Source organism: Salmo salar, chromosome 16, assembly GCF_965601325.2.
Source record: "Salmo salar chromosome 16, fSalSal1, whole genome shotgun sequence".
Classification (NCBI taxonomy): Eukaryota; Metazoa; Chordata; class Actinopteri; order Salmoniformes; family Salmonidae; genus Salmo; species Salmo salar.
In genome coordinates this window covers 59,005,001-59,017,648 of record NC_138306.1, presented here as the reverse complement: position 1 = coordinate 59,017,648, position 12,648 = coordinate 59,005,001, and the positions used below count along the sequence as shown (strand labels likewise).

General features: G+C 48.5%; 1 protein-coding gene across 8 annotated transcripts in view; it reads right to left on the bottom strand.

Moving 5' to 3' along the window:
- Positions 1 to 12,648, bottom strand: part of LOC106574206 (tumor protein 63) — a 117,576-nt gene that overhangs the window by 17,678 nt on the left and 87,250 nt on the right. For 6 of the 8 annotated variants that reach the window (XM_045697492.2, XM_045697484.2, XM_045697486.2 and 3 more), the window contains 5 exons: positions 5,554 to 5,740; positions 2,950 to 3,065; positions 2,164 to 2,273; positions 1,772 to 1,908; positions 729 to 811 (listed from right to left, as the gene is read on the bottom strand). In XM_045697492.2, coding sequence (XP_045553448.1) covers positions 729 to 811; positions 1,772 to 1,908; positions 2,164 to 2,273; positions 2,950 to 3,065; positions 5,554 to 5,740 — 633 coding nt within the window. The remainder of the gene's footprint in view (positions 1 to 728; positions 812 to 1,771; positions 1,909 to 2,163; positions 2,274 to 2,949; positions 3,066 to 5,553; positions 5,741 to 12,648) is intronic. The other 2 variants (XM_045697485.2, XM_045697487.2) reach the window with 1 other exon arrangement.

Genomic DNA, 12,648 nt, shown 5'->3' with positions numbered 1-12,648 from the left:
TCTTGTGCTGACGTTGCTTCCAGAGTCAGTTTGGAACTCGGTAGTGGAGTGTTGCATCTGAGGACAGATGATTTTTATGCGCTACGCGCTTCAGCACTCGGCGGTCCCGTTCTGTGATCTTGTGTGGCCTACCACGTCGTGGATGAGCCGTTGTTGCTCCTTCACGTTTCCACTTCACAATGACAGCACTTATAGTTGACCGGGGCAGCTCTAGCAGGGCAGAAATTTGACAAACTGACTTTTTGGAAAGGTGGCATCCTATGACAGTGCCACAATGAAAGTCACTGAGCTCTTCAGTAAGGCCATTCTACTGCCAATGTTTGTCCTTGGAGATTGCATAGCTATGCGCTCGATTTTAGACACCTGTCAGCAACGGGTGTGGCTGAAATAGCTAAATCCACTAATCTGAAGGGGTGTCCACATACTTTTGTATATATTAATGTATATAACAGGGTTGCTTTTGCCAGTATGGACAGAGGACTTTTATTCTGAAGTTCAGGCTCTTATTTTGAAACGTTCCCCCTAATAAATGTTTTCTTCCTCTTGTACCCGTCGAGACTGTTATATGTTCACCTGGGTTCTATTTCTATAGAACAGACAGTACTAGAACTTCATTCCATAGTTTATTGAAACAACATCATTATGGGGGTCAGTTAATTCCCCTGGGGGGGGGGGGGGAAATCCCAGCTGAATGACAAGAGATCTGTGGCTAGACTGTAGACACTTACAGGCAGACAGAACACTTCCTCATCTGTAGATCTTCTCTTCTTGATGGAGGACATCTGGATACCATGGGAGACCTGGTGGAAGGCTGTGGAGGGGGGCAGAGGCCTGGTAAGTACCTGGACTGGTACACCTGGGATGATGTTAACTTTATCTTACGTATTAACCTCAGCAAGCATAGGATGGGAAAACAAGCACAGAGCGGGAAGAGGCAGAGCGGGAAGAGGCAGAGCGGGAAGAGGCAGAGCGGGAAGAGGCAGAGCGGGAAGAGGCAGCACGAGACGGCGTAGCGTAGAACAGGAGGAGACAGCTCAGCGCAGTAAGAGACGGCGCAGCGCAGGAGGAGAGGGCTCAGCGCAGGAGGAGAGGGCTCAGCGCAGGAAGAGACGGCGCAGCGCAGGAGGAGAGGGCTCAGCGCAGGAAGAGACGGCGCAGCGCAGGAGGAGAGGGCTCAGCGCAGGAGGAGAGGGCTCAGCGCAGGAGGAGAGGGCTCAGCGCCAGGAGGAGAGGGCTCAGCGCCAGGAGGAGAGGGCTCAGCGCCAGGAGGAGAGGGCTCAGCGCCAGGAGGAGAGGGCTCAGCGCCAGGAGGAGAGGGCTCAGCGCCAGGAGGAGAGGGCTCAGCGCCAGGAGGAGAGGGCTCAGCGCAGGAGGAGAGGGCTCAGCGCAGGAGGAGAGGGCTCAGCGCAGGAGGAGAGGGCTCAGCGCAGGAGGAGAGGGCTCAGCGCCAGGAGGAGAGGGCTCAGCGCCAGGAGGAGAGGGCTCAGCGCCAGGAGGAGAGGGCTCAGCGCCAGGAGGAGAGGGCTCAGCGCAGGAGGAGAGGGCTCAGCGCAGGAGGAGAGGGCTCAGCGCCAGGAGGAGAGGGCTCAGCGCCAGGAGGAGAGGGCTCAGCGCCAGGAGGAGAGGGCTCAGCGCCAGGAGGAGAGGGCTCAGCGCCAGGAGGAGAGGGCTCAGCGCCAGGAGAAGACAGCGCAGCCAAGGGGCTGGCAGCATGCAGAGTGTAGTAAAATCAGACTCAGTCAGTCCTTCACCAGCTCCCAGCACTACTTACAACGTTTCATACCCTCACTGGTCTTTGTTCCGTCAGTAACATGCTGCTTGCGGATGCTGTCCTCGTCCGCCTTGCGGTCCCGTCCAGGACACGCACAGATCCTGGCCTCGAAGCAGCGTCGACCCAGCACCTGACCACTAGGTGGCAAGAGAGAGAAACAGACCAATAAGACCTTTTTTTTTTACCATCTATGAGGAGGTGGGATCAGATACAAATTACCCAATATGGACATTTCCCCCCCCAAAAGTTTACGTTTTGTTTTTCCTCATAAATCCCGTTTTGGAGAATTCCCACTCCTGATTCCCGGGGGGAATCTTCCAACTGGGGAAAGTTTTTCCAGAATATTACAAACCTAGTAGCCGCTGAAAAACAAAACAAAAGATTTTTCTTACTCTCTGGCTTCCAGGGTGACGATGATGAGGATGGGTCGTCGGTTCATTCCTCCAACACAGCTGGAGTTACACATAAAGTTATACAGGATGGTAGTGAACTCTGTGCCCACCTGGAAGAAGACGAGAACAGCAGGTCAAGTGAACCTCAAAACCTCAATGCATCTCACCATCTGGATATAAGCAGTGCTTTAAAAAAAAAAATATGATAGGGGTAGTAGTGTGTTGAGTGTTCAGAGCCAGAGCCAGGGCCCGGGCTGTTGAGGACACCAGCTGTTGGGCTGACTGTCACTGAATGATTGGATGAGGGGGTATGTAGGGGGGCTATGAGAGGGCCAGTACGTGAGGATAGCCAGCTTTACAGAAGTTCAGGGGCCACACTCTGCCGTGACCCTGTCTGAGACACGTAGGGTGTTGCAGACGTCTATATTAGAGTGGTGGTTTTGACACTGTGATGACAGAAGGGGACAGGGGAGAGACAAGGGGGACAGGCAGGGGGACAGGGGTTGGAGACTGTCTGTCGCCAGGGCTGGGGGGGGGGGCTTGGTGGTGAAAGGGGGGACAGGAGAGGGACAGGGCTGACCCTACACTGCCTGGGGGGGGGGGGTTGTAAGGAGGGTAGACAGGGTAGTACTGTAGCCTACCTGGGGGGGGGGGGGGTTGTAAGGAGGGCAGACAGGGGAGGACTGTAGCCTACCTGGGGGGGTTGTAAGGAGGGTAGACAGGGGAGTACTGTAGCCTACCTGGGGGGGTTGTAAGGAGGACAGACAGGGGAGGACTGTAGCCTACCTGTGGGGGCTCGTAGGGGACCAAGACACTCTGACGGCCTGTGATGGAGTCCTCCAGATACTGGGAGTGGCTGTTACCCTCCACTCGGATCAGGTGACTGGGAGGGGCTATCTGACCTACAAAAACACAAAATACCATAAGTTTATCAAATAGCAAAACACAATGCATGTTCATATCAGAGAAGACACATAAGTGATCAATGATTCATCAAAGGTAGTTGAGTTAATAACATCGTGGTACAGGAAGCATCTGAGAGGTAAAGGTTAGTTAATAACATCGTGGTACAGGAAGTATCTGAGAGGTAAAGGTTAGTTAATAACATCATGGTACAGGAAGTATCTGAAAGATTAGTTAATAACATCATGGTACAGGAAGCATCTGAGAGGTAAAGGTTAGTTAATAACATCATGGTACAGGAAGCATCTGAGAGGTAAAGGTTAGTTAATAACATCATGGTACAGGAAGCATCTGAGAGGTAAAGGTTAGTTAATAACATCATGGTACAGGAAGCATCTGAGAGGTAAAGGTTAGTTAATAACATCATGGTACAGGAAGCATCTGAGAGGTAAAGGTTAGTTAATAACATCATGGTACAGGAAGCATCTGAGAGGTAAAGGTTAGTTAATAACATCGTGGTACAGGAAGTATCTGAGAGGTAAAGGTTAGTTAACATCATGATACAGGAAGCATCTGACAGGTAAAGGTTAGTTAATAACATCATGGTACAGGAAGCATCTGAGAGGTAAAGGTTAGTTAATAACATCATGGTACAGGAAGCATCTGAGAGGTAAAGGTTAGTTAATAACATCATGGTACAGGAAGCATCTGAGAGGTAAAGGTTAGTTAATAACATCATGGTACAGGAAGTATCTGAGAGGTAAAGGTTAGTTAATAACATCGTGGTACAGGAAGTATCTGAAAGGTTAGTTAATAACATCATGGTACAGGAAGCATCTGAGAGGTAAAGGTTAGTTAATAACATCATGGTACAGGAAGTATCTGAGAGGTAAAGGTTAGTTAATAACATCGTGGTACAGGAAGCATCTGAGAGGTAAAGGTTAGTTAATAACATCATGGTACAGGAAGCATCTGAGAGGTAAAGGTTAGTTAATAACATCATGGTACAGGAAGTATCTGAGAGGTAAAGGTTAGTTAATAACATCATGATACAGGAAGTATCTGAAAGGTTAGTTAATAACATCGTGGTACAGGAAGCATCTGAGAGGTAAAGGTTAGTTAATAACATCGTGGTACAGGAAGCATCTGAGAGGTAAAGGTTAGTTAATAACATCATGGTACAGGAAGCATCTGAGAGGTAAAGGTTAGTTAATAACATCATGGTACAGGAAGTATCTGAAAGGTTAGTTAATAACATCATGGTACAGGAAGCATCTGAGAGGTAAAGGTTAGTTAATAACATCATGGTACAGGAAGCATCTGAGAGGTAAAGGTTAGTTAATAACATCATGGTACAGGAAGTATCTGAGAGGTAAAGGTTAGTTAACATCATGATACAGGAAGCATCTGAAAGGTTAGTTAATAACATCATGGTACAGGAAGTATCTGAAAGGTTAGTTAATAACATCATGGTACAGGAAGTATCTGAAAGGTTAATTAATAACATCATGGTACAGGAAGCATCTGAGAGGTAAAGGTTAGTTAATAACATCGTGGTACAGGAAGTATCTGAGAGGTAAAGGTTAGTTAATAACATCATGGTACAGGAAGCATCTGAGAGGTAAAGGTTAGTTAATAACATCATGGTACAGGAAGTATCTGAGAGGTAAAGGTTAGTTAATAACATCATGGTACAGGAAGTATCTGAAAGGTTAGTTAATAACATCATGGTACAGGAAGCATCTGAGAGGTAAAGGTTAGTTAATAACATCATGGTACAGGAAGTATCTGAAAGGTTAGTTAATAACATCATGGTACAGGAAGCATCTGAGAGGTAAAGGTTAGTTAATAACATCATGGTACAGGAAGCATCTGAGAGGTAAAGGTTAGTTAATAACATCATGGTACAGGAAGTATCTGAGAGGTAAAGATTAGTTAATAACATCATGGTACAGGAAGCATCTGAGAGGTAAAGGTTAGTTAATAACATCATGGTACAGGAAGTATCTGAAAGGTTAGTTAATAACATCATGGTACAGGAAGTATCTGAGAGGTAAAGGTTAGTTAATAACATCGTGGTACAGGAAGTATCTGAGAGGTAAAGGTTAGTTAACATCATGATACAGGAAGCATCTGACAGGTAAAGGTTAGTTAATAACATCATGGTACAGGAAGTATCTGAGAGGTAAAGGTTAGTTAATAACATCATGGTACAGGAAGCATCTGAGAGGTAAAGGTTAGTTAATAACATCATGGTACAGGAAGTATCTGAGAGGTAAAGGTTAGTTAATAACATCATGGTACAGGAAGTATCTGAGAGGTAAAGGTTAGTTAATAACATCATGGTACAGGAAGCATCTGAAAGGTAAAGGTTAGTTAATAACATCATGGTACAGGAAGTATCTGAAAGGTTAGTTAATAACATCTAAAAGCATAATATGTTATCAATGTTGCTTTAGGAGTGTTTTAGAGACATAACTGACTGACCGTCGTTGAACTCGCGGCTGAGCTCGTGGTTGGGGCAGCGTTTGACCACCTCGGTGACGTGCTCTGCCTTCTTGTAAACGGGCATGGCTCTGATGACGGCGCCCTGCGGGGGGTTGGTCAGCACCTTGATCTGGATGGGACACGTCTTGGCGATCTGACAATATAGCTTCTTCAGCTCTGTAGAGTACTGCAGAGAGAGAGAGAGGACAGGTTAGTACTGGAGAGAGAGAGAGGACAGGTCAGTACTGGAGAGAGAGAGAGGACAGGTTGGTACTGGAGAGAGAGAGAGGACAGGTTAGTACTGGAGAGAGAGAGAGGACAGGTCAGTACTGGAGAGAGAGAGAGGACAGGTTGGTACTGGAGAGAGAGAGGACAGGTCAGTACTGGAGAGAGAGAGAGGACAGGTTAGTACTGGAGAGAGAGAGGACAGGTCAGTACTGGAGAGAGAGAGAGGACAGGTCAGTACTGGAGAGAGAGAGAGGACAGGTCAGTACTGCAGAGAGAGAGGACAGGTCAGTACTGGAGAGAGAGAGGACAGGTCAGTACTGGAGAGAGAGAGAGGACAGGTCAGTACTGGAGAGAGAGAGAGGACAGGTCAGTACTGGAGAGAGAGAGGACAGGTTAGTACTGGAGAGAGAGAGGACAGGTTAGTACTGGAGAGAGAGAGGACAGGTCAGTACTGGAGAGAGAGAGAGGACAGGTCAGTACTGGAGAGAGAGAGAGGACAGGTCAGTACTGGAGAGAGAGAGGACAGGTTAGTACTGGAGAGAGAGAGAGGACAGGTTAGTACTGGAGAGAGAGAGGACAGGTCAGTACTGGAGAGAGAGAGAGGACAGGTCAGTACTGGAGAGAGGACAGGTTAGTACTGGAGAGAGAGGGAGGACAGGTCAGTACTGGAGAGACAGAGGATAGGTCAGTACTGGAGAGAGAGAGAGAGAGAGGACAGGTCAGTATTGGAGAGAGAGGGAGGACAGGTCAGTACTGGAGAGCGAGAGGACAGGTCAGTACTGGAGAGCGAGAGGACAGGTCAGTACTGGAGAGAGAGAGGACAGGTCAGTACTGCAGAGAGAGAGAGGACAGGTCAGTACTGGAGAGCGAGAGGACAGGTCAGTACTGGAGAGAGAGAGGACAGGTCAGTACTGGAGAGAGAGAGAGAACAGGTCAGTACTGGAGAGAGAGAGAGAACAGGTCAGTACTGGAGAGAGAGAGGACAGGTCAGTACTGGAGAGAGAGAGAGGACAGGTCAGTACTGGAGAGAGAGAGAGGACAGGTCAGTACTGGAGAGAGAGAGAGGACAGGTCAGTACTGGAGAGAGAGAGGACAGGTCAGTACTGCAGAGAGAGAGAGAGGACAGGTCAGTACTGGAGAGAGAGAGGACAGGTCAGTACTGGAGAGAGAGAGGACAGGTTAGTACTGCAGAGAGAGAGGACAGGTCAGTACTGGAGAGAGAGAGGGAGGACAGGTCAGTATTGGAGAGAGAGAGGACAAATTAGTATTGGAGAGAGAGAGGACAGGTCAGTACTGCAGAGAGAGAGGACAGGTCAGTACTGCAGAGACAGAGGACAGGTAAGAATATAATACAATAAAATAGAAAAGAAAATGGTGTCCACACAAGGTGGAAATTTGCCTTTTCCTTCAAAGTTCAACACAAAATAAAAACGACATGAAAACCTCATCGGGGCCCCTTGTCTTCAAGATCATTTAACATGAACTTTACCAAAAAGTGTGCAAAACGCAGTACTGCAGAGAGACTACAGAGTTCAAAAGGTTAGATTCCTAGACAAAACAATTCAAAAAGGTCCCATTTTAAAATGACAGGCCCAGGAGACAGTCAGGCCCAGGAGACAGTCAGGCCCAGGAGACAGTCAGGCCCAGGAGACAGTCAGGCCCAGGAGTCAGTCAGGCCCAGGAGACAGTCAGGCCCAGGAGACAGTCAGGCCCAGGAGACAGTCAGGCCCAGGAGTCAGTCAGGCCCAGGAGACAGTCAGGCCCAGGAGTCAGTCAGGCCCAGGAGACAGTCAGGCCCAGGAGACAGTCAGGCCCAGGAGACAGTCAGGCCCAGGAGACAGTCAGGCCCAGGAGACAGTCAGGCCCAGGAGTCAAAACGAAGAACACAGTAAATACATGAATCCTCTGGAAATGGAACATCTGGAGCTACTGACTTTATAACCACATTTAATCATTTAATCACCACATTCTGACCTTCGGGTAGTGCTTTTAAACAATGTAGAAACATGTTTCCACAAATTACTTTGAAATTAAATAAAAATGTCAATAACAAGTTTTTGTATCAACATTTTAGCTTTGTATAATTGCTACTCATTAAACATGCTAATGTCAAGCCCTGTGTGTGTGTGTGTGTGTGTGTGTTGGTGTGTGTGTGTGTTGGTGTGTGTGTGTGTGTTAGTGTGTAGGTGTGTGTGTGTTGGTGTGTGTGTGTGTTGGTGTGTGTGTGTGTGTGTGGTGTGTGTGTGTGTGTGTGTGTGTGTTGGTGTGTGTGTGTGTGTGTGTGTGTGTGTGTGTGTGTGTGTGTGTGTGTTGGTGTGTGTGTTGGTGTGTGTGTGTTGGTGTGTGTGTTGGTGTGTGTGTTGGTGTGTGTGTGTTGGTGTGTGTGTGTGTGTGTGGTGTGTGTGTGTGTGTGTGTTGGTGTGTGTGTGTGTGTTGGTGTGTGTGTGTGTGTGTGTTGGTGTGTGTGTGTGTGTGTGTGTTGGTGTGTGTGTGTGTGTGTGTGTTGGTGTGTGTGGTGTGTTGGTGTGTGTGTGTGTGTGTGTGTTGGTGTGTGTGTGTTGGTGTGTGTGTGTGTGTTGGTGTGTGTGTGTGTGTGTGTGTTGGTGTGTGTGGTGTGTTGGTGTGTGTGTGTGTGTGTGTGTGTTGGTGTGTGTGTGTTGGTGTGTGTGTGTTGGTGTGTGTGTGTGTGTGTGTGTGTGTGTGTTGGTGTGTGTGTGTGTGTGTGTGGTGTGTGTGTGTTGGTGTGTGTGTGTGTGTTGGTGTGTGTGTGTGTGTGTGTGTGTGTGTGTGTTGGTGTGTGTGTGTTGGTGTGTGTTGGTGTGTGTGTGTGTGTGTGTTGGTGTGTGTGTGTGTGTGTGTGTGTGTGTGTGTGTGTGTGTGTGTGTGTGTGTTGGTGTGTGTGTGTTGGTGTGTGTGTGTTGGTGTGTGTGTGTGTGTTGGTGTGTGTGTGTGTTGGTGTGTGTGTGTGTGTGTGTGTTGGTGTGTGTGTGTGTGTGTGTGTGTTGGTGTGTGTGTGTGTGTCCGATGTTATAGTTAATGTTATTTATTTATTAACCTTTACCTCCCTTATCTCACCTCATTTGCTCACATTGTATATAGACTTATTTTTCTGCTATATTATTGACTATATGTTTTGTTTATTCCATGTGTAACTCTGTGTTGTTGCTTTATCTTGACCAGGTCGCAGTTGTAAACTGGCCTACCTGGTTAAATAAAGAGTTAGGGTTATGTATATAATATATAAATACCTGGTTAAATAAAGGTGGAATAAATAAAAACAATTATTTAAAAAAATGTCTCTTGGTAAGGTGGGTTCTGGAGCAGTACCCAGGCTCTACTGTAGGAGTGGAGTCATAAAATGGACCCCCTCCTTCCAGGGACAATTTAATTAGCCCTCCTTTAAATAAAAAATAAATAAAAATATCCCTCCCTTAACTCTGGGCTTGGATAACTTAACTTAACTCTGGGCTTGGATAACTTAACTCTGGGCTTGGATAACTTAACTTAACTCTGGGCTTGGATAACTTAACTCTGGGCTTTGATAACTTAACTCTGGGCTTGGATAACTTAACTTAACTCTGGGCTTGGATAACTTAACTTAACTCTGGGCTTGGATAACTTAACTCTGGGCTTGGATAACTTAACTCTGGGCTTGGATAACTTAACTCTGGGCTTGGATATCATCTTTCATCTTCAAGACATGGGGAAACGACACAGTGTTGCAATTTGATAGGCAAGAGTTTCCTCATAGCATTGTATTGTCTGCGTCTCAATCCAACGACGACGCTCATCGTGCGTTTCGTCATGAATCTTCGATGACTCTTCCTGACTCTTCACTGTAGAGGTCAGAGGTGGTTACCACAATAACATCCATTTCACCACCACCACCACTACTACCTGGCTGACACAGTATCTGACTAGTCAGAGTCCACGGACCGCAGGAATGGACGTTTCCTCACTGAACGATTTGTCATTCATGTAAATATGAATTTGTTCTTAACTGACTTGCCTCGTTTAAAAAATGGCCCCCTATATAGTGCACTACTTTAGATCCCATGCTCTAAAGTAGTGCACTATATAGGGAATGGGGGGGGGGGGGGGCTATTTGGGATACGGCCAGTGTGTAAATCCATCCAGTGAAGAGAACGTGATGGAAAAACACAGAACAAGAAAACTGTGCCTGTCAGCTTCACTTCTGTTCTGAAGGGGTAAAACGTCCTGTGAAGATCGTCCCGGGGCTTGTTGCTCGCTGCTCTAGAACAATGCTACATGAAATTCCAGCTCTATTAAGTTGTGTTCCAGTGGAGCCCATCCCAGCAGCTGTCTGACTTGTAATATTACACAATCTAGCTTTTACTTGGCAAAAGATTACGTCTCCCTCTCTTCTCCGTGCCAGGACGATCCCTCTAGCTAGCACTCCTCTTTTTCCTTTCATCAAGAGTGGCTCCTCCAACACATAGGAGAGAGAGAGACAGAGACACACAGAGAGAGACAGCCAGAGAGAAAGGGAGAGACAGCCAGAGAGGGAGAAAGAGACCGAATGAGAGACAGAGAGAGAGAGAGAGACAGAGAGAGAGAGGGAGAGAGACAGAGGGAGAGAGACCGAGAGAGAGACCGAATGAGAGAGGGAGAGAGACCGAGAGAGAGAGAGAGAGAGAGAGAGAGAGAATGAGAGAGAGACCGAGAGAGAGAGGGAGAGCGAGAGACAGAGAGAGAGAGAATGAGAGAGAGACCGAGAGAGAGAGAGGGAGAGCGAGAGACAGAGAGAGGGAGAGAGACAGAGAGAGAGAGAGGGGGAGAGAGAGTGGGAGAGAGACAGAGAGAGAGACTGAATGAGAGACAGAGAGAATGAGAGAGAGAGAGAGAGAGAGAGAGAGACAGAGAGAGATTCAGATTCATAGAGAGAATGAGAGAGAGAGAGACATATGATAATGCTGTAAAGGGGAGATTCAGTGCTTATAATTTCAGAACTGACCATTCATTTTGCTAAGGGCAAAAAGATATGAACCGTAACAGTGGCAGGTAGCCTAGTGGTTAGAGTGGGGGGGCGGCAGGTAGCCTAGTGGTTAGAGTGGAGGGGCGGCAGCGTAGCCTAGTGGTTAGAGTGGAGGGGAGGCAGGTAGCCTAGTGGTTAGAGTGGGGGGGCGGCAGGTAGCCTAGTGGTTAGAGTGGAGGGGCGTCAGCGTAGCCTAGTGGTTAGAGTGGAGGGGAGGCAGGTAGCCTAGTGGTTAGAGTGGAGGGGCGGCAGCGTAGCCTAGTGGTTAGAGTGGGGGGGAGGCAGGTAGCCTAGTGGTTAGAATGGAGGGGCGGCAGGTAGCCTAGTGGTTAGAGTGGAGGGGCGGCAGCGTAGCCTAGTGGTTAGAGTGGAGGGGCGGCAGCGTAGCCTAGTTGTTAGAGTGGAGGGGAGGCAGCGTAGCCTAGTGGTTAGAGTGGAGGGGCGGCAGCGTAGCCTAGTGGTTAGAATGGAGGGGCGGCAGCGTAGCCTAGTGGTTAGAGTGGAGGGGAGGCAGCGTAGCCTAGTGGTTAGAGTGGAGGGGCGGCAGGTAGCCTAGTGGTTAGAATGGAGGGGAGGCAGGTAGCCTAGTGGTTAGAGTGGAGGGGCGGCAGCGTAGCCTAGTGGTTAGAATGGAGGGGAGGCAGGTAGCCTAGTGGTTAGAATGGAGGGGCGGCAGCGTAGCCTAGTGGTTAGAGTGGAGGGGCGGCAGGTAGCCTAGTGGTTAGAATGGAGGGGCGGCAGCGTAGCCTAGTGGTTAGAGTGGAGGGGCGGCAGGTAGCCTAGTGGTTAGAATGGAGGGGCGGCAGCGTAGCCTAGTGGTTAGAGTGGAGGGGCGGCAGCGTAGCCTAGTGGTTAGAGTGTAGGGGCGGCAGCGTAGCCTAGTGGTTAGAGTGTAGGGGCGGCAGCGTAGCCTAGTGGTTAGAGTGGAGGGGCGGCAGCGTAGCCTAGTGGTTAGAGTGGAGGGGCGGCAGCGTAGCCTAGTGGTTAGAGTGGAGGGGCGGCAGCGTAGCCTAGTGGTTAGAGTGGAGGGGCGGCAGCGTAGCCTAGTGGTTAGAGTGGAGGGGCGGCAGCGTAGCCTAGTGGTTAGAGCGTTGGACTAGTAACCAGCAGGTAGCCTAGTGGTTAGAGCGTTGGACTAGTAACCAGCAGGTAGCCTAGTGGTTAGAGAGTTGGACTAGTAACCGAAAGGTTGCAAGATCGAATCCCTGAGGTTAAAAAAATCTGTCGTTCTGCCCCCTGAACACGGCAGTTAACCCCACTGTTCCCCTGTAGGCCATCATTATAAAATAAGAATTTGTTTTTAACTGACTTGCCTAGTTAAAATAAAGGTTAAATAAATAAATAAAGCATTCAGTATCTGCCACCATCAAGGCAGAAGACGATAGTTGTTGAAGACTGCTGCCATACTGTAGGTTAACACACACACACACACACACACACACACACACACACACACACACACACACACACACTGCCACCCAGATGACGATAAACCCTCCCAGCCCTCGAGCCACAAACTTTTGAGCAACTATGTGCTACTGGCTCTGTGTTTGCTAAGGAGCTGCTGCTGAAAGGTACACACACACACACACACACACACACACACACACACACACACACACACACACACACACACACACACACTGCCCCCCCCCCCCCCCCCCCCCCCAGTGGCCCTCCTCTCCTCTCCCAGGAAGGGTGTGCTACTCTCTCATGTATTACTATGTAATTACACGGGTACAAAAAAACCCCACTGATAACACCATACATAGCTGGTCAAATCCCAAATGGTATCCTAGTCACCTACACAGTGTACTACCCATAAGGCCCTGGTCAAAAGTAGTGCACTATATAGGGAATAGGGTGCCATT